The sequence below is a fragment of the Symphodus melops genome, assembly GCF_947650265.1.
Source record: "Symphodus melops genome assembly, chromosome: 14".
NCBI lineage: Eukaryota > Metazoa > Chordata > Actinopteri > Labriformes > Labridae > Symphodus > Symphodus melops.
The window spans coordinates 22,404,104-22,425,027 of NC_136704.1; the positions used below are offsets into that span (position 1 = coordinate 22,404,104).

Sequence of the window (20,924 nt, forward strand, 5' to 3'; positions counted from 1 at the left end):
TTAAAGTGAAGCCAACTTAGCCTACGCGGTGTCTTCTGCACCATTAGCCACTGTTGCCACACTATTGATGGCCTAATTAAAATGTGTCAGGCTGAAATGTGTCACATTTTTTAGAGGCGGAAATTGATAGCTCACATTAATTTTCACTTTCTCAAAATGACCTTTAATTTCGCTCGCCAAATGCAGGCTTGTGTCTACACCGGCACACCCTCCCGTTCTCGCTCCTGAAACAATATGTCAAACGGCTCTGACAACACGGGGAAGAGGCCCGCCGTTCCTCAGAGCCGAGTGTCGGGAAAGCTCAAATTGAAGGCGCTCTCGGATTTCAAATAAGCGTGAGAAAATGATTTGCCAACGCCTTCCTTCGGAGTTACAGCTTCTGACATTTTTTTTCCAGTTAGTAAGTTATCACTGATAGTTATAACCCTTTTGCAATTTGCTTGTTGTTGCTCTGTTCTGTGTAGCCCAGCTTTTATATTTCCCCCATGGGACTCTCCTTGTGAAAGCAAAACAACCTCGCCAGATCTGGGAAATGTCATTGTGGCGAGGTTTTTCTTGAGGCAGCCGTGGGGGGAAAAAGTGATAGTTTCCATTTGGGCTCCAGTATCTAAGAGTTTGTTCTCATCCCCAGGAGACGTGCTCCACAGGTCAAGCTCTTTGCGACAGATTAAAAGAGAGTGTCACTAATGTCACCCGGCTGGGGAATCAATGGCATGGCGTAGGAAATGAAAGCCGTGACAGACGAGGACGACCACATCAGCTCCTGTCACCGAGTGTCCACTCAGAGTATTCTCTTCATCCTGGCAGCTGCCGGGACCTGAGGGGGGTCCTGTCAGCTGGAGCCAACATGGCCCGGCACATTCCTGAACCGTGGAAAACCCCACAGGGACCTTTTTTCAGGGGGAAAGCTTCCAAGGCTTCAGACACACCATCGGCTCAATCAACTTTTTCCACTTCAGACTTCTGCTGCTACGACAGTGTGTAACTTTTCTCTTTTCAAACACGGGCTTGTCCTCATAAAAGAGGGGAAGTGTAAAAGGAAGAAAAAGGAAAAATAAAGTGAAAGAACACTGAATGACTTTACCTTCAGCTCAAGGTGATAATCAATGGTTAAACACAGCTGCGTAATCTTTGTTCATTGCATTTAATCTCTTTATAAATGCTCATTTCCTTAAGTTATTTCCTCCTTCTTTGTCGCTATGTGTCTGGAATCTCCTAAATTTAGATGTGTTCATTTGTGCCTATTTTCAGTCGGATACATCAGTTTGCTTTTCCTCGAGTGTTCAGTGAACCTTCATCAACCGCTTCCCTTATAGTCGCTGTTTGGAGGCTACGTTGTGATGCACATTGTGTGTTCTGATTATAAGTGGCAGAAGAAATACTTGTTTCGTGCTTTACAGTGGTGCAGCGGTTTTGCACTAACTGGTTGCCTCACAGCGAAAAAGGTTCCTGGTTCGAATACCTGTCTGACATTTTGCTCGTAGGTTAATTGGAGACTTTTCATTTCCCGTAGGTGGGCATGTGATTGGCCTGCTGGTCTGTATCTGTATATTGGTAATGTGATTTGCTTGCACCCAGTTCAAGAAGTGCCCAACCTAATTCCAAACGACAGCTGGCCACCCGGCGGTACAGATAATGGACTGATGAATCCTTGTTATAAGACAGAAGTTGACGGAAGCAGGGGAGAGTTGAAATGTAAGGTTTTTGCCTTCGTGTGTGGAAATCTCCAACAATAAATTTACTTGTTACTTTTGCAAGGGCGTTCGCCTTTAAGGTGACTTCTCGTGCCATCAACTCAGCAAAATCCACGAGCAGGACCGAGCTGATAACGTTACCCCACACACATTAACGTCGGCCAAATCCTCCAGAAATAATAGCTGCACAGTGGATTGTGCTAGAAGTGAACATGGCTTTTTTTGCCAACTTACCCAGCATGCATTTGGCAAATAATGAGCGTGAAGCCTTCCAACTGCACACTACAGCTACATACTCATCACTGGATTCCTTATATTGTGATACTTACTAGCTTGCTCTTAAGCTTGGTGTATTTTATTACATTTGGAGCTTTTCCCTTTTCTAACCCTGACATGTCTCATCGTCCATCACTGGGAGTTTCCAGTTCTATAGATCTGTGATTGTTTTTGTGCTGACAGGGTTGCCAGGTGACAAAACAAGGCCAATCAAAAGTAGCCCAAAATTAACCCAACAACTGATTAACCATAAATCAGCATAAATATCCCCGTTCTTAACCTTCATTGACATTTCAGAAAAGTCTCATAGCAAAATGTTTAATCCTAGAAACTGAGGCGAGCAGCTACCACACATTTGATCATGGGCAAAGAAAAAGATTTGGGAAAGAATTAATTTGGTGAAGTGTAAGACTGTGGACATGTTATTTTGTTTTTTCCAGGTGTAAAGGAACTACAAACGAGACACAATAGAATCCCTTCTCTCTACGTCGATCTTTATTGAGGTGTTTATATATTTATTAATAATTTCATTATAGATTGCAGGTTGTGAGTATATGTACTATATTGTTTTAGACTTATGGGAACTTCAGTGGAAGCAGCAGTCAGCCGAATACTTTTTTCTTTTTTCAAAGTCTACATAATGATGTGGGGAAAAAAAATACTTTGTCAGTTTTAATATATTTTCAATTTTCAGATGAATGATGTTTGATGAATTTATCTTTATTAAACTTGTTAATGAATGCGATGAAGCCTGTTTTTTACCTTTACATTTAGATTTATGTGGGCGACATTTGGTCCAAAGATTCATCAAGTTCACACAAGTGACTTTCTGTCTGTTATTTCCCCAAAGACGTAACTATTGATTATTAAAAAAGAAACCAACATTTTATCATTTTTTCTTGATTGAAGCCGCATACAGAGCTTCTGTACCATCGGGAAGTTTTACATCTATAACCGTCTTTTTTTGGACATAATCTTCAGATGGGTAAAATGTTTGGACAATATATTTCCTTCATTTTACAGGTGTAACAAACATTAGGTGGGTATCAGCCAAGCCATGCCATCCAAAATTGCACTGCAACGACTGATAATCAAACCCGCTATGAGGAAGAAAAGGAATGGGATTTTAACGTCCAGAACGACGCCGCAGAGTGTGACAAAGTAAAACAACAAACTGAACACTTTTTCTTCTTGTTTAAGTTCTTAAGTGACTTTGACTTAATGAATTTTCCCTTTCAAATCTGTAAATTACAGATATCAAGGGCTGAAGTCATTTCAACTTTAAGGCCTCCTCTTCCGAGCTGCAGCTGCTGAGATAGTGTGACAAGCTGTTCTGTCTGGCGGAGGTGTTTGGCTTCCAGTCACCTAAAGCCAGAGGCCACCAGGGAAATTAACCATTTTCAAACGGCAGTTTAAGGAGGCTCGTCCTCGATCTTCACTGGAAGCTTTTCATAAGTTATGCGCACACTCCAGATAGTGTATATGATTATTATGCAGCGTGGTGAAGCTGCATTATCTTAACAAATTGAGGTATTACACAGCTGACAGCAAATATTTGTCCTTGTTTTTCCCATTTTGAACACAATCTGCTTCTCGGCTGTAAAGCCTTGTTTTTACTTTGCAGCGACAACAATGCCTCATTTTGTATTCCCTTTCTGTGTTCAAGAGGCAAGAGAAGGAAGAGGTTGGTAATGTATTTCATTCCGCTCGCCCTCCACCCACTGACTCAGCAAGCGTTTTTTGGCTTGTACAATCTCATTCACATAAAGACGTATGGAACATTTAATGGGTAGAAAAGAACCTCTGCGAGTTAATGAGAAGCATATGAGCCAGATAAGAGGAAGAAGGCCCGAGTTTTCCCGCTGTCAACGTAGCTCCTCCTCGAGTGTGCCTCGCCTCGTGTTTTCACATTTCACACGAGTTGGTTGATAGTCCATTTGATTATCTCTGCTCGTTTCCCTTCTCTCAAGAACTGAGACTCGCTTGTGTCACCGGCGCGGCGCTTCAGCTGTAGCGGGAGTGCCAGACTTTGCTTGACAGGACCCGCATTTGATTTTCAGGATCAGGACGCTTGGCCTGCAAACACCACCTGGGCTGTCGCCTGTGCTGTTTGTCTTCACCTGTGTCTCAGCAAGGAGAATAAAAAAAGAAGCTGCTGCAACACAACACGGTGGTCAGGAAACACGGAGGGGCGCCGAGGCTCACAGAATGCAGATGCTTTTGGTGTGAGAAAAGGGGGATGTGGAAAGAAGAGGAGCAAGCAGATGAAGGGATGTTGGGATAACAAGCTTCTTTGCCAACCAGGCAACCATGAGCGCTATTGCTCTGCTGGAGTGAATGCAACAGGCCCGGCTTTTTCAGCCTGACTACTGGAGCATGTGAACACACATCTTCCCCACCATGGGAGAGGAGTCTGTCATGAAAAAGCCAATTCCTTCCCCTCTGTTTTTGTCTTCTTTTTTTTTTTTCCCCCCACTGTCCCTTCCTGCTCCTCATCTACGCCTGTGTCTCATCCCGTCCTCATTCGTGTGCTGTTTGTGCTTTGGCTCTCTCGTTCTCTCTCTCATTGTGCGCCATATAACACAAGGTGACATTATTTTCTCTCTTTACAAATGGAGAGAAAAGAATCCGGGTGATGCGCAGTCAAGGCTTGCTGTCAAAAGCTTGAATTATTCGCCACCTTTTCAGGAGAAGCCTAATTGCAAACTGCAGCTGCAGAGGTACAACACCAAAAAAACAGGAGTGTATAAACTAGAAACGAGTACTGATGCAATCGAACGTTTAAACACAGGCAAGTTACCTCAATTAGTTTGGCATCTTCAAGCCGAGGAACTTTTATTTTTTTGAAAGAGCATCCCAAATATGGGATTTCTGTCGTGATGTCCCTCAACGCAATCTTTTTTCAAACGCGTCTTAAACATGATAGAGGGACGTTTGATGGAGTTTCAGCGCCCTCACTCAAGTTGGTGGCTTCAGTCAGGTTGTATTTAGTGCAGTCAAAATGGCCAACAAGAAAAAAAATGCTTTCACAAATATCTTTAAAACTTTCTAAACTGGTCCTTGGACAGAATCTCCGTCTCTGCTCTTCAAGAGTCGTTGTAATACACATCCTGTGTCTAACCCTATAAAGCTGCCTTTCTTCTGCTCTTATGTTGCAGTTTTACGCTCCATCACACAACTATAGACCAATCTATTTAGAGGTTGCCGTGTTTTCCCCTCAATTTTCAACGGGCCCACCTTTTAGATACCTACCTTTTGTCGGCCAGCTAGCCTCGTTAGCGGCTGCATACATTAGCTGTGTCTCCATTCAACAGCTGCATTTTAAACAGAACTCTCTGGCCACATCTGCACATTGAATGGCTTTTAAAGACCCTTTAAAACGTGAGTGAAGAGGCTCTTGTTGTAGGCAGATCAAATAAGATTTTAAGCCCGGCATATAAATCCTTGAAGGAGGCTCAAATCTTCAACGTAAACTCCTAAAACACGTTCATCCGTCCAAGTGCTTCACCTTTTAGTCACATTTCTTGAAGTCAGTGGGGTTAAATATCACAACAACGATTTAGTTTTCAACCTGAGTTTCTGAAGGCTGCCTACATAGAGTGTATATCACGGTACATAATAGTTGCTGTGTTGACCCGAGGCTCTCCTCTGACTTGCGTCTTTGCGGTGCAGATCTTTCTGTGTGAATTGAGAGCACAGCTCGAGCTGCCACGGCTCTCTCCCCGCTCTGTGACACGCAGGCCCGCTGAATGCCAGCGAGTTGGTGTGTCATTAGGATTCGGATCAGGACGCTGTCTCAGTCGACACAAACTGAGGTGAATGAACATGTCTGTCTGCAGTGAGACGCTTCTCTTTCAGAACCTGCTGTAACTCATCTGGCGGTAGATTGCTGTGAATGACCTCTGTACTTACCTGTTATCTATCTCAAGTATTTCTCTATTTTTTTTTTTTCTCCTTTAAGGGTCCTCCTATCCGATCTTCTTGAGGATGATGTTGCTTGTAGATGTGCTTGGCGGAAGTAAAACTGCCTGATGCGATGTGAAAGATGCCACGAGTTCATGATAAACTCTCAGTATCATTGATTATTCACACAGATGCAGAAGATTGTCCTTGAAGAATGACTGTCTCTGCAGCGTTTGCAGCCAGTGTCACCAAGCACCAAGTCATAATTTCTGCCTGCGTGCAAAATTGCATCCGCAAGCATGACAACATTTACAACCGTCTGTATATCAATGAGGATTAAAACACTACATACATGGACAATGCAAGCAGAGGGGCTGCAGAATCTCCTTGCGAGGAAATATGAGAAAGTAAGACCCAATTTGGAGTCCGGATGATAAAAACCTGTTACATTAAATTATTCGAAGTCTAACCCTCTGGAAGACAAGTTCTAAGCTGCAACTCAGCAAGATTGCTATTCCTCCTCCATAATCTATTTAACCCTCAGGGGAGCAGGAGAGGTATGGTCTAAATTAGTGTAATCTGAATGAGGTTTTTCTAGAATGTGGTGGTTTCAGCCAGTGAGAGATCGTATCCTCCTCCGGCCTCAGTGGCCTGACAGACAATGAGGATATGACCATCTGAATCGATACAGCCAATCCCCCATGATTAGGTCATCCATTAGTTCACTTGATCTTTCGACCCTCTTACATTGCATCTGATGAAAATGTAATCGCTCAATACTTCCTGGATGATTAGTCCAAATCCCTGCGTCTCAGAGAGGAGGAGCAGGAATGTTTTTGATGCAGCATATGCAAATAAATCCGGCTTTTGTATTTTGGTCATGGCCGACGAGTCAGGGGGACATCAACTCCTCGGCCTCGTCCCTTGAACATCAAGGCCCCCGTCTGCTCTCTCTGATCCCCGGCTCTGTGCAGCCTTATGAACGTCATGCAGTGAAAATGCACGGTCACATACTGCCTCCTATGCAAAAAAAAAAAGCCACACTGGCTGAGAGAAACACTGCTTGTGATGTGTCCAGGGCGGAAAGCAAAATCAATCAACAAAAAGGATTAGAATGAAATTAAAAGAAAACAATTAAGGGGGCATTTTAAGTTGTTTCCAAATGTCTTGGTGCAATTATGGAGCAGAGAAGGAGTCAGAGATGAATTAGAGCAGCGGCTAAATGGAATTCAGTTTGATGATAAATCAGTAACCCACTGTCAAGATCACGGTGTGAAAAGGTCACTGGCTTTGAATCATTGCTGTGCCAGCACTGGAACACGAATGAAGACACAGCGGGGTCAATTTGATTTTAATCAACTTAAAACACTAAAAATCCAAACGGATACAAATGAAAAAGCACATTTCTACATTTCAGTCGAGGAATTTCCTGCCTGTGTAAAAAGAAAGCACCGCACCACGCCGACCTTCGTCATCGTTTGCTTTGCCTCGCCGTGTTGCGTCTCTGCACAGTGCTGTTCAACAAAGGACAACATATGTTATGACAGCTTCTTATGGCTTCCAAACACAGCAACAATGTTTTCTTTAAATGTCCACAGGGGAAATCAATACCTTGTTTAGAGCTGAAATTGGCCAGTCAATGCTACAATCATCTATTTCCAATGACAGTGAACGGTAGTTACTGGAATTATAATGTCAACTGTCTTTTAGCGGGTCAGGCACTGACCAACAATTTCCATCGCTGATGAATTTATCAATCGATTTAGCTTTTATTGAACCCAAGAATTCATTTACGTGATCTCTAAACAGATGTACTTGTTCCCTAACGAGTGTTCTCTCTTTATTTAGAGCCATGTGGAAAGTTTGGAGATAAACTCAAACAATTACAAAGAATTACAATTAATATGTGTCTGTACAGAACTAGCTGTGACCTTGAATACAATGCTTCCTACTATTGAGATGTTAGACAAAGTGCACAACAAGTACAAGTGGAAGTTGCTTAGTTACATGATTAGTTGAGTTCAAGTACTGCAGTACTCGCTGTTGAAAAAACTCAAGTATTCAAATTGCTTTTAAAAAGTGTTTCACAATGCATGTGTGCAGGTAAGATTCAAAGGTGTTCATTCTTCTCCAACCAAAAACATTCATATTTTGAACTCACATGCTACAGGTAGCCAGATTTGCATCTCCAAAAATAGTAAGAAGAATAACAAAGGAAAAAACACCTGATGAGCAGGGAAAGCGCCAAGCCTGGCTTTGCACGCTGAAGAAAAAAAAAACATGTTAAACCGCCATTACAGTCGGTGCACAGTCTCTTGAACGAGACGTTTGTGCAGCATTTGTATTCCTGATGCTGTTTCCTTTGCTTGTTTCACTTCTCTCCAGCAGCGTTAGCATCCAACAGAACAAATAAAAATAAAAAAGAGCCTCTGTCACAACTTCTCTAATCCCCTAAATGAGCTCCCTGATCTGAGTGCTCTGTGTTTGCTCTTCGTTCAACCAGAGATGCACGACATACAGGAACGCCTGTATGTCACGTAGTTCAAAAGAACGGGGATGAACATCTTGTAAAAAAAAAAAAAAAACACATATGGAACTGCAAGCTACAAGTTATGGGTTAGCTTTTAACATTGTGAGCTTCAACAGTTATAATTGTTCTCAAAAATGAGTAAAATATGTTCTGAATGTTGACGAGAAGTTGCCCTTGGAGTAAAGGTGAAAGTACCGAACAGTCGTTAGCTTAAAGTTAGGCTAACGAGAAAGCTAAAAACTTCGGAGGAATGATGATAATAAAAGATGAACACGATTCTAAGTAAACCATCGAATCAACATTTATTTCAGTTAGAAATGAAAGCTGTAACTTAATTCAGTGAGTAGTTTAAATGGATCAGTGTTAATTATATACATTACGCTTACAAAAATGTCCTTTAGCCGAGAACAAGCAAACCTGCTCTCAGAGAAAACATTCATCTGTGTCAGCCTTGTGTGTGGTGTCAGTGAAGGTGTCGGCTACATTTCATTTGATTGTGTTAAAGCAATTACTATTCACACAGCTAAACGCTTCCTGACATTCAGAGTGTTGTGGCTAATATTATGCTAACCCGATTATTCTTGGAGGTCATGTGTTATTAATGCTCCACAAGCTGCTCCACTCTCCGTGCGCTGTTTTCTTGTTAGTCTGTGAACAAAGAGACCCATCAAGCGGCGGTGTCACGGGGGAGCAGATAACAGTAGACCAGGTGAGCGGAGGTCAGAGCATCCTGATGAAGGAGGTGGGCTTGGAAGGGGTGGGGGGTGGGGGGGGGGGGTTGGAGGAGATGTAATGGAGGCTTGGTGGTTAAATGCCGGGGGCCGGCCGTGGGTTCCTCAGGGAGCGGTGCGCGGGCCACATCACCTCGGGCATCTCCTGACCGCACGTGATTGATGGGGAAGAGCTGACGAGCCGGGCTCCCAATGTCACTCTCCAATTAAATAACTCTCACCGCTGAACTGCATGCCTCCCCCTCATCGCCCTCCTCCTGCGGCACCTCCCTATTCTCCTCCCGCTCACCTCTCCTTCTATTATCCCACACCCACTCTCCCTCTGTACTCTCTATATCCCTTTAACTTCAGTCCAGCTTTCTTTGCCCTCTTACCTTTTTATCTCTCACGCATTAGGTCCCCTTTCTTTAGCGTCTTTCTCGTTACCTCCACTATTATTCTTCCTCCTTCCCCCTGGTTTACTTTGAGCTAATTTCCCCCTCCCTATTGTCCTGTGTCTCTAATTTAAGCTTTTGCTAACTGCTCTTCCAGGTATGACAGACAGAGGCTGCTCTTTCTATTAGTTTGGGTCATTGCTCCCTTCCTAAATGACAGAGCAGAGAAGACAAAAGGAGCTGCGCTGCTGAAATGAATCTGTCTGGAGAATGCAAATAGCGAGGAGAAAAACACACAGTGTTATCCTTAGGTGACTCATGATCCGGGTTTAAATAAATGTGGAGTTCTCTAATATGAGAAAAAAGGTGTTCGACTCTAAAGCAAAACACATTTAAGTGTAAACCACACACATAAAACGCCAAAAGGGTTCAAGCTGTTTACACTGACAAGACTTTAAGATAATAGTGGTATTCTCTGTGAAGTGCACGAGTTTATAGCCACAGATAGCGGTGCATGCTGCTGTTTACTGCCTCTAATTAGGGATGGAACTAATGCTGCTTGTTGGAGTTGCATTAGTTGGGAGAGGGCAGAGCCATGCTGCATTTTTCTGTCACAACAGAAGCTCGGTTTGCTGCTAATTGGAAGAAAACAAACAGAAATAGGAGGTTAAATGTACACGTTCTAAAATTAAGGGCAGAGTCCAACCTGGGAAGTAAGAATTAAATGTATCAACAAATTGAAAGAACCTTGATTTCTCTTTTTTTTTTAAAGTGACTTGAAAGATTTAATTAATTCTCAGGGTGGATAAGGAGGGTTACATTCCTCTCAGTGCTTAAAGGTGTCAACAATTTCGTATTGATTTTTTTCCCACTCACAGGCAAACGCAATCATTTAACAGTACACATGCCATCTGCTGCCAAAAAACTTGGCAGGTTTGGAAAATTCGGCTCTTCTTTTCTACGTGCCAAAAACGCCGCGTGTGTTATTTTGGCTCCCTCGGCACCAACTTATTTTGGTCAAACTCTTCTCGATAGGCTCTCTCCTCTTCTCTCCATCTTCAGTCAGAGAGGGTTTGGCTCAGATGAGATTGTTTTTCTTTTCCCCTCTTCCTAGTCCGGTGCTCCTCGCTGCTGCGCGTCCCCCTGTTGCCTATTTGAAGTTCGAGAGAGAGAGATAGGTACCTACACCCAAAAGCCTGCAGCTGGGGTTCCCTGCACGGAGGCGGCACTGCGCAGGATTTACGGAGAAAGAGAGGGAGACAGGGGGAGAGGGAGAGCGAGTGGAAGAGAGAGAGAGAGAGAGAGAGAGAGAGAGGGGGGGTGATCAGACTTGCTACGTCCCTGCCAAGGGTGAGAGCATTTTTACGCGCGATTCAGCCACCGATCTCCAGCAGCACTTCTCCACCATCAGGACTAATTACACCATGAAAACTTTCAAAGTCTCATTGTGACAGAAGACGATTTTCTCTCTTGTGATTCGCGAGGGGAGGAAAAAAAAAGGCACAACTTTTAGCAGCAGACACCATCTGCGCGGAGGTTGAAGTTATTCCATCTTCTTTTTGGTGAGTAAGTCGGATGGATTCAGCTGCGAAATCATGTCCCGAGTTTGTTTTTCCACATTCCCACACAGTGCATTTCAAGTAATTCATGCGCTGCTTAGGTATTCTGTGCATTTGTGTGTGTGTGTCCTGTCGCTTATTTTGTGATTAGTATTCCGTGGACACAGGTTTCCTGCGGCGGTCGCTCGCAGAGATTTTTAGTGTCGGTGTTTCCGAGCTGCCTGACTCCCATCATGCGCTTATTTTCTAGTCTTCTCTCCCGCTTTACTATCTCCAAGTTCTGGCATGTTTAATCGATCTGTGTTAATGATTACTGCTTTAAAAAAAAAAAAAAAAAAAAAAAAAAAGACACGTCTCAAATCGATTGGGTACAGGTGCGTTTTGTGAACTTTTTCCCCCCCCTCCTCTGCAGTGTGCAGGTGTTGACAGCTAATGCGCAATGATTGATACTGAACAGCAGGGTCAAAGCTGTCAGGTCAAGATAGCCAGAGGGTACCTGCTGATTTACACTGCAAAATAGTCCATGTCAGGGAGAGCTGGGCTGCAAAGATCTCTCGTTTTATTAAAGTTACAGGAACAAAAAAAAAAACTGCAAGAAAGGTTCGAGGAGGAAAAAAAGGCTGTTTTGAACTTGTTTTAATGAAGACATGAATTAAGATGTTTTAGAAGTAAAAGCTGCTCTGCTGCAGGTCAATGTACACCCACATGTTTCGAGGAAATCCATGAAACTAATGACTGCAGTGGGAGCAAACTGCGAGCCGAATGTTCCTCTTTGTTTAAGGACAAACAGAAGATGACACACGGATCAATACAGAATAAAATGACTTATTAAGGTGGATTTTTTTTCCCCCTGCAGTGCAAGTTTATCTTGGAGTCAGATCAGGATTTAGAGGGGCTTACAGGTGGAGGTAGATTGTGTCTCCCCTTTTTGGTGCATGATATAAAACACACTCATAGATTAAATAAATACAAAAGTAAGCGGATCGACTGAATGAGGCAAAATGCATCAAATTCAGAGAGTTATGCCTTTCCAAAACCACAAACTGTCTCATGTCCTGAGAGCTCTGCAGACTTCACAGCAACTGGAGTATGATAAAGTATTTTGCACAAGCCAGCAGCATTTAGAAATGAAATCAGGTGGCTGCAGGACACGAGAAAGGAGATATTTCATTGTTGTGGATGTCGAGGTCTCACTTTAAAGACTTTGTAAAAACGTGTCAGATTTTCCTTCAACCTTTTTGGTGTCTTGTAGACACGCCGGCTCTTTATGTGGCGTTCGAGGTTGAACGAAGAAGACAAATGTTAACGTGTATGGGAACTCCATGAGGTGAATCCTCATGGAGATTTTCGGTCGTCTCGCTTTGAATTCAAATGAATACATGTGAAGTCCGAGGGACATGTGAGTGGAAGAGTTCAACCAGAGGACTCCGGCTCGAGCTCCTGTGTCAGCACGAGTCCTGTCTGTGTGCACTCTGAGCGTCCTTGAACACCTCGGCATGAAGCCTGTGTAAGGTTGTTGTTGACAGACGCTCATGTGCTGCCTTTTTACATGAAGAAAAAGGGATTCAAATGCCACTTACACACATATAAAAAGCCTCATCTTTAGGCTTTTTTTTTTTTCTTCAGCAAATGACTGAAAATAAAGGCGAGTCTATAATAAAGCGTCGACAGCCTTTTATGAAGCGTCTCACGGCGTAATTAAGCGACGAGCGCGGCAGTTTGTGTTGTTTACTCTGGCCCACGAGTGAGGACACGTACACAATGATCGAGGAGAATATGGATCAGAGGAAGCGTGTGATTGGTTAGCGAGCTCTGTAGCACTGGTAATCCTGTTGTGAGACAGGCAAATGGGATTAGAACACAGCGTGTGTAAGAGAAACACAGCCCCGGGATGACTGCGAGGCTTTTACATTCACGGCTTTATCTCACATTTTCACTTAATTTGGCGTCGTCGCCTTGACACCCCGGCCCAGAGACAAGTCGCTGCTCTCTACAGGAAGTCAAGTGTGGACCCTCTTTTTTTTTGGGGGGGGGGGGGGGGTTTGGTCTTGCAACAGTGCCAGAAGATATTTTGTGGCTGAGATTTGAATATTTTAAAGAAGGAGTTTGATTTTTTTTTTTTTCTTCTCCAGGCTGGGAAAACCAAGTGAAGCATTTCGAGCATTTGGCAGCGAAACACTGCCGGAGCCTAAAGTTAGACGAGTGTTCTGCCTTAAAAGGAAGAATAATAGACACTTTAATATCTGCACAATGACTTCTTTTTTTTCTTCCCCCTCCTGATGGCCCTTTTTCCTTTTGCATTTCTTCGCTCCTCCGTCAGTCATCACGCTCACAAACATCAGGCCTGGCTGTAAAACAACTCCCAGTGAGCGAGATAATCCATCACAGGAACACACGACCCCTTCATTTGTTTCCACCCTGAAGTTTTCATTCCTCTTTCTTTGTCACTCCATTGTGGCTCCAGTTGAGTGTTTTCATATCACTTACTGTCAATCAGCCGTCACCGACAGGAGGAAGAAACAAGAAGAGAAGTCTCATCCCAGACATCTCTTTGTATTTGTCAGTCTCTAGTGGCTCATTTCAAGCTAAATTAATTTTTAAACTGATTAATAATTAGAATATATTAGAGAAAAAACTGATTCCCCCAGCAGCATGAATTACCTCATAATACAGAGAAATCAACGAGACAGTAAATCAGTCGAAACTCATTTCATAACAAGACATAATATCAGCTGCATCCACATTATCATTATGTGAGTGCTGTGTCTGGCTCCCATCTCCTCCAGTGTTCGTGGTTCAGTTGAAAGGCGAGGTGACTTACTGGACCGCACGGCTTCAAACTGACCCTGCTTGCGCCGATTTTTTTTTTCTTCCTTCTCCCACAAAAAAAAAAAAAAAAAAAAAAAAAAAACCACGGCTGCAACCTGCCTCTGCAAGTCGTGCTGCCCCGCAGCCAGCTCTGCTCCACTTTCCACCTCGACCGTTAGAATCGTCATGCAGAGGCTGTGACTCTGGACGTGTTTGTCTGTGCAGGTTCACGTGTCGCAGGGCTCGGCGTGCGAGGTTATTGTCTTCTGGTGGGGGGGGGGAGGGCACAAACGCAGCTTTATTCCTTCTCTGAGAAGTTCGCCTTGAAGGGGTTTGTTTTTGCTTTTTGCACCTTGAAAGCAGGAACTGAATATTTCAAAGGGAAGTGATCTTTTTTTTTCTCCCCATAAACCCTCCTGATGCTCAGGATGTTTCTCCACACTCATAGAGGTGACGATCCATGTTGTTGAGATATGCTTGGTGCTAATTATTAGCACTAGCTAATGACTTTGCTTTGGCGAAAGAACAGCTAATCACTTCCACAGGATGTGTGCGGTGCTGTTTTTATTTTGCTGTTGGGGAGGGGGGGGGGATAGAGGAAGTAGAATAAGAGCTGGAGAAAGTGTGTGGGAAGAAAAGAGGTCACTTTATGCCAAAGCAATTACCTTCGTCGCGCGGGGCCCTGCCAATATTTAGCGTAGAGGAGAGAGAACGAGAGGTCAAAGAGGGAATAAATAAGCGTGCAGTCAAGTGTTTCGTTGACTGCTTTGCTTTGAGAGCTGCTGAAAATGAGAATTTTTGAGTCAGAATCTTCACAAAAATGTTGCATGAATTTCCTTGGGCGTGAATGCTTCACCCAAACCCCCCCCCCCCAAAAAAAAATCCTGGATATATTGTTATGTATCAAATTAGACGGCGATATTATGACGTTTCTGTAATTGCTCAACTGCTCAGCACTGCCGGGACGTGTTGTGACACAAAGAACATTATCTGTCAGCGGATGCTTTTCTCTGCTTTGACATGTCTTCATGTACTGGCATCTTGGGAGATCTGTCATGGTGGGGAGACAGATTCCCCCCCCCCCCCCCCTCTCGTATGTGCACGGCCCGGCGAACAGACTGCTGGGAGTAGAGGTCAGCAGCGCCTGGGCCATCACGCTGCTGACAGCTCAGATTTATTTTTAATCTCGGGTGATGAGAGCTCGCCACACAGATCATGTGGCTTGTTAGTGTTGAGCGGTGAGCCCCGGCACCATTGCGCTATGATCTTATACAAAGAAAATGTGACAAAATAATGACCTTGGTGAGGTAAAGCTCGGATAATTGGGAGCCAGACGGACGGCGTTTGATTGTTATTCCTGGAGTGAAATGTTCATCGAAAAAGTCAGGTCATTCCTCCTCTGTTTTCACCCTCATTAACACCTCTGACCTCTCTCCAAGTGAAGGATATTCTGTTGATAGAGTATAACTTATTTACCCTCCACTCATTTTTGACCAATTTCTTTATGATTGCTGGGGAAAAAAATGTCATTATCGTTGCATCAGCAAGCACATTACTCGCCGTCTAAAGTGACTGCGGTCACACAGGCAATTTTGCTGACGGTACTTTCTCCCTTCTCTCCCCCGTGTCTTTGTCTCTCTCCTTTCTTTCCCTCCCCTCCCTCTCCACCTATCTGTCGCTCTCTTTTCTGATAGGTGCCAATTACAGAGCCTGCGTGTTGAAGTCGGCCCGGTTGCCGCTGACCCCGTTGGCCACCTTTTAATGTCAACTCTCCGGCTCCTAAGTGAAGGGAATTACCCCACTCTCAGTCTCCAATCAGGAAAAAAAAAGGAAAGAAGAGCAACACAGCAAAATGCAGAGCTTGACTCTTTTGCGGCGGGTCTGACTGCTCTTGCTGTCTGCTGAAGCACAGGGTCACGACTGTGTGGATAAAAACCCCCCCGAGGGTTTTGACATTTCAGCCTCACTGTCTTTTTTTTTTTTTTTTTTCCGTTTTTTTTAGTGTTCGCTCCTCTTCTGGCCTCGCTGCTTTTTTTTTTTTTTTTTCTTTCTTTCTTTTTTTGGAGTGCGCCCAGATGATGGGGTGGCATCGCTCAGGCGTGTGCAGAGCCCTCGCTCTCCTGGCGCTCCTGGTCCCCCTGCGGGAGAAAGGGGGCTGCTGGGGGCTGAATCCTGGCTCTGGGGATCTGGAGAGCTCTCAACACTCTGATCCAGACCCCTGGGAGGTCCTGCACAGGCACAAACGCAGCTGGGTATGGAACCAGTTCTTCGTATTGGAGGAGTACACGGGAAATGAGCCGCTCTATGTTGGCAAGGTAAGTGATCTGTGACTGTTAATGGAGCAGCATTAGCACGGCTTAATGTCTCACTACATGCACAGGAAACAACTACAAAAACCCCTCATGATAAACTGATGCACCCAACATACTCTGCTCCTGCAGATCCAGCTCCTGCTTTAATGCTCCTGTGCAGTGATACACATATCAATAACCTCTTAGCATAATGACCTACAAAATCTAGGACACACAAGTGTTTGATAGAGTTGCATATATTCCCACACGCCCTCTATAAAGTGTTAAACAAATGAAAGCAGCAGACACAGACAGTGTAGGAAGGAAAGTGTCCTGCTTTTGATTCCATCAAGGCTGAAGTACGTGCTTGTACAAATGTGCAGTTTGAGTTTAGAGGACGTCGTGCGACGTGACAAGGTAATTTGCATCGCAATCATTCCCGCACCAAAAGGTGCATATTACTCAAACGTGTCTTTGTCGAGTAGGTGTTGTGCCCGGGTACGAGCCGATAGATCAAAGTAATGCATGTTTTGGCAGATAAACAAGTATGCAACCCTCCCAATGACACAAATGGCAGAGTTAACGCGAGGCTACGCCGACAAAGTGACTGATGGTGCTTTTGTGAGATAGTGTAACGCAGATTTTCTATTATGCATGACTTTCCCTCAGGTGAGAGTGTGTATGCAGACCAGTGCAGGAGGTACTGCACTAACGTGGAAGAAGGAATACAACAGCTTAGAGAAAGTCGCCGGGTACAAAACTTCATTATTTAAAGGGGGCGCTTTATGAAAAGTCCAGAGGTTTTGAACATTTATATGAATAACATGAGAGTCTACTGACCCACACAATGTGAAAAAAATCCATCCAGTCCTTTGTTTGTGCCTTTGTCTTACAATGCAGAGAAAAGTGCTCTGTTTGAAATTCTCTCAGTTTGTGACATCACAAGTTGGAATCTGGACTCCGCCTCCAGCTTAGAGCAAAACTTCTGTGCAGGTCTGCAATCTTCCTTCTCTCTACAGAGGAGTGAAGTCTACCGGGAGAACTCACGGCGGTGTGTGTGTGTGGGGGGGGTCATTGCATTTAAAGACACACACACACCAAAACAGAGCGTTCTGAGAGAGCTGGTTTCTACAGGGTCTCAAACCTCCCCTGATGCTTGACTCATGTTGTTTTTGGACCATCAGTCCGATGGCGGGTACATATCGGACCTGATACTGATATAAGATTGGATCGGTCCCATCTCTAGAATAAACAATGTGAGCACAGACCAGCGAGGGGGGGGGGGGGGGGGGGCATTCGTGTGTGGGCACGCTATGAAACAACCCTGCTTGATGTGAAAATGCCTTGAAATGCACTTTTATAATTGAGCTTAATCTACATTCCACCAGTTGAAGCGTGGGGGGGGGGGGGGGGGGGGGGGATACAGGAGTCAAAGCTCGAGGTAGAGCTGCAGATATTTCCTTTTTTTTCTTCATTGAAATAGAGTGGAGAAAAAAAACAACCATCTAAAAACATTTCACTATTCTTCCTCCCGGCTTTGTGACATCACTACTACTACTTCTGTGTTTGAGAGTTGTGTCGTAAAGATTGCTGCTCGGCACCACAGTGTTTGGTGTGCACAGAGCTTTCAGCACCACCGTTTGAATGGACAGCTCCCGCCTGTCGTAGCCGCTCTGGTTTGTGCAGAGAAAGGGGGCCAGATGGGTCTGGGATTGGTCTCTAGATCCCTGTTATCTTGGAGAATTTTCTCGTCTTATTATTAAATTAGTTTTCATCTTTTCGCTCATCTGCAGGATAATCACCCTCATCTGCATGTATTTGCCGGGTCTGCTCTCACAAGCCCATTTCCTTGCTGTCTCTGAACTGGATTAGCGTCTCCAGCTGGAATTAGGATACATTCCACTGTCCTATTGTTCTCCTTCTCTGTTTTTGCCGGAGGGCTGTCGGAGGAGAGCTTCAAATCAGAATGAGCTCCTTTTCCGTGACACTGCCGGAGTTCAGATAAAGGTCAATCCTTGTCCGAGCCAGTTTCTTAAACGCTGTCTTCTCTCATCTATTTGTCCCCAAATATCTACTCTGCCTCTTTTAGGAAGCTTTTCTTTTTTGCTTGTGAACATCTGTTTTCTGTTTGGGATATCTCGTCCTTGTCTCGCGTGTGTTGCCCCTTTGAAAGTTACAGAAGAAAGAGCAGTACAGTGGAGAGAAATTCGAGTGCCTCTCTTCTTTTACACATGCTTGTGTATGATTGCTTTTCTTGTTAGTAAATCCCAAAGGATGTGAGCGAGCTGATTACTTATTCATAGATGTGTGGAGATCTGCCTATCCACATGGAATATACACAAACTCATTTGCAAACCTCTTTTCTCTCCTCACAGGTAGGCGTATTATTTCTTCCCATTTGTGCACTGATTGATCTTTATTTTGTCTGGCATTCCAAGCCATCCTTATCAGCGTTCATTTGCAGATATGTAAAAAAAAGCACATGAGGCGGCATCTTTACATGCGACCTCGTGCCCCAGTTCAATCCAAACATTTTAGAAAATGTGAAAAATCCGATGCATACACTCCCCTCGGGTGAACGCAGGCCGCCCTGGGAGCATGTGAAGCTGTCACATTATTTGTTCCGGGAGATCGTAGTTGTCATATAGTGGGTGTTTGCTTGCTATCACAAGGGCACGCTGGTGCTGTGAGAAGTCCAAGTGGGACACTCTGACCTCAGTTTGAGCGACACGGAAGGTCCTGCCATGTCAGGAAAATGACCTCACGCGAAATGAATTCTTTAGCTCCTGCAAAAAATAAAAAAATAAAAAAATCGGACATGCAGCTGAAGCTCGTTTTTTCCTACTCAGCTGTAAAAATGTCAGCAGGTGACGACACGAGCAGTAATTGCTTTAGACAGAAGCTTCTATTATGACAAACAATAGGAATCTGTGTCCAAACAATGGCACAGCCGCTGCACATTTTAGTCATTTATTTGGCTGGAAGCAAAGGGGGAAACATGATCTCGTTGGTGGAAAATGGAAAGTCATCACTTTGGCCTCTTTGCTCCCTTTGAATCTGCAGTCTGCTTTGCTTTAATGCACTCTGTCAGATTCCGAATTTCACAACCAAATGTCTCATTATGCCTTGGCACCGTGCCTCGGGTAAGTGTACTGGCCTGGAATCAGCTGCAGTCACATCAAGCGGGCGGAAACATACATTAAAGAAGCCTCTAAACTGCACAAGCCTTCTGCTGTAAATTGGGGACGCTCGTATTTGAACAAGCGAGCACGCTGCAGCAGCTCATCCGCTTAACAAAACACTTACTGGTAAACATGTTGTGATCATTTTCTCTGCTGTGTTCATATGACTAAATATTTGCAAGTGAATTAATCTGTAACGCCGGCTGACTTGGACCAGTAGCAGGCGTGTCACATGTCAGGTTTGGATCTGGGTTTTGTTAACCCTTAATACTCTGCATAAGTCGAAGTGTGTCGCCTTATACTTTTTGTTAGGTTTTATATGCTTTCATTGTGGAGATAGGACAGTAGACAGAGGCAGAAATCAGGGACGAAGGAGTGGGAAATTTGGGGACAGATTTGAACCCAGGCCGCCCGCTTTGAGGACGTGTGCCCTTACCACTCGACCACCGGCGATCCCTACACTTTTATTATTTTGTCGATCTTCAAAGCTAAGGCAGATGTAAAACTGCAATCTCTACAACCTACATTATGTAAGTCAGTACATACATGAAGTTGTGCCATTAAATAAAAAGACAGAAAATAAAAGACACACAACACTCAAACCTAAATTTGAATATGATTTATCTGAATAAATACCAAAATTATCCCTAAAATGTTTAATAATCAAAACATATTTAAGAGCAAACTTTATCATCAACTAACAAGACTTTTTTTTTTTATCTGCAAAAGAAATCCAGAGCCTGCATCGTGGTTCTGACATTATTTCTAAAAGTGTCTCATCCCCATCACATCTGTACAGGTTGTGTATCTCATGCTATTTTAAATAGATGCCACCCCGTGTGTTTCCATCATACTTTGCACTGTAGCATCATGTCAGAGTCTATAACATGACTCCCACGTTGGACTGAAACAGGGGCCGTCTCCCTTTGTGTCTCTGTCGGTAACTTTGTGTTTTGCTGCTGACTGTCGGTCAGGTCTCCCTCAGGAAAAAAAAAAAAAAAGATTCTTAAATTTGAATGGGACAAACCTGGTTAAATAAAGGTTAAAAAAAAAGTGTTTCCAAAGTGCTTTGACAGAAAGAAGCAAAGACAGGAAGTCAGGACATCAACAATGCAATAAACATCAACAGAGAGATGTCTACAAAAACAATATAAATGCAAATAACAGGAACAAGAAAGGTACAACAGGCAGGTCTCAAAAGGCAGTTAAAGCTGAGGATAATGATACAAACAAGAAGGGAGGAGACAACGGCATAATCAATGATTTACAAGATAGACAGAAGCCTTCACTCTCTGTTACAGAGAGAATGATATATGACAGTCAGTTTTTCTTTAGATGGATTTAAACACATTTCTTAAAAAAAATGTCTCCCACTGATTGGCTGCGATTTTACTTACAAAGAAGCATCTCTGGCCGTTTAAGTACTGTAGTTGTTCTGGATTGATTTAATCAGGATCGTGAAAGGGCATGAGATACAGAAGTCCAAAAACCAAGTCCAACAACAGTTTCATTACTGAGGCCATCAAACTTCTGAACTCCAATCCAAGACGACCCTGATGACTGATGATGGTTTTTA

The 20,924-nt window shown here is 43.8% G+C and overlaps 1 protein-coding gene across 1 annotated transcript in view; it reads left to right on the forward strand.

The window, feature by feature from the left end:
- Positions 1–15,463: 15,463 nt before the first annotated feature.
- The window catches only part of LOC306834983 (cadherin-7-like), a 97,285-nt gene continuing 91,824 nt past the window's right edge, over positions 15,464–20,924 (forward strand). The window contains exon 1 of the mRNA XM_079361332.1: positions 15,464–16,190. Within this exon, the coding sequence (XP_079217458.1) occupies positions 15,951–16,190 (240 nt within the window). The 5' untranslated portion in view covers positions 15,464–15,950. The remainder of the gene's footprint in view (positions 16,191–20,924) is intronic.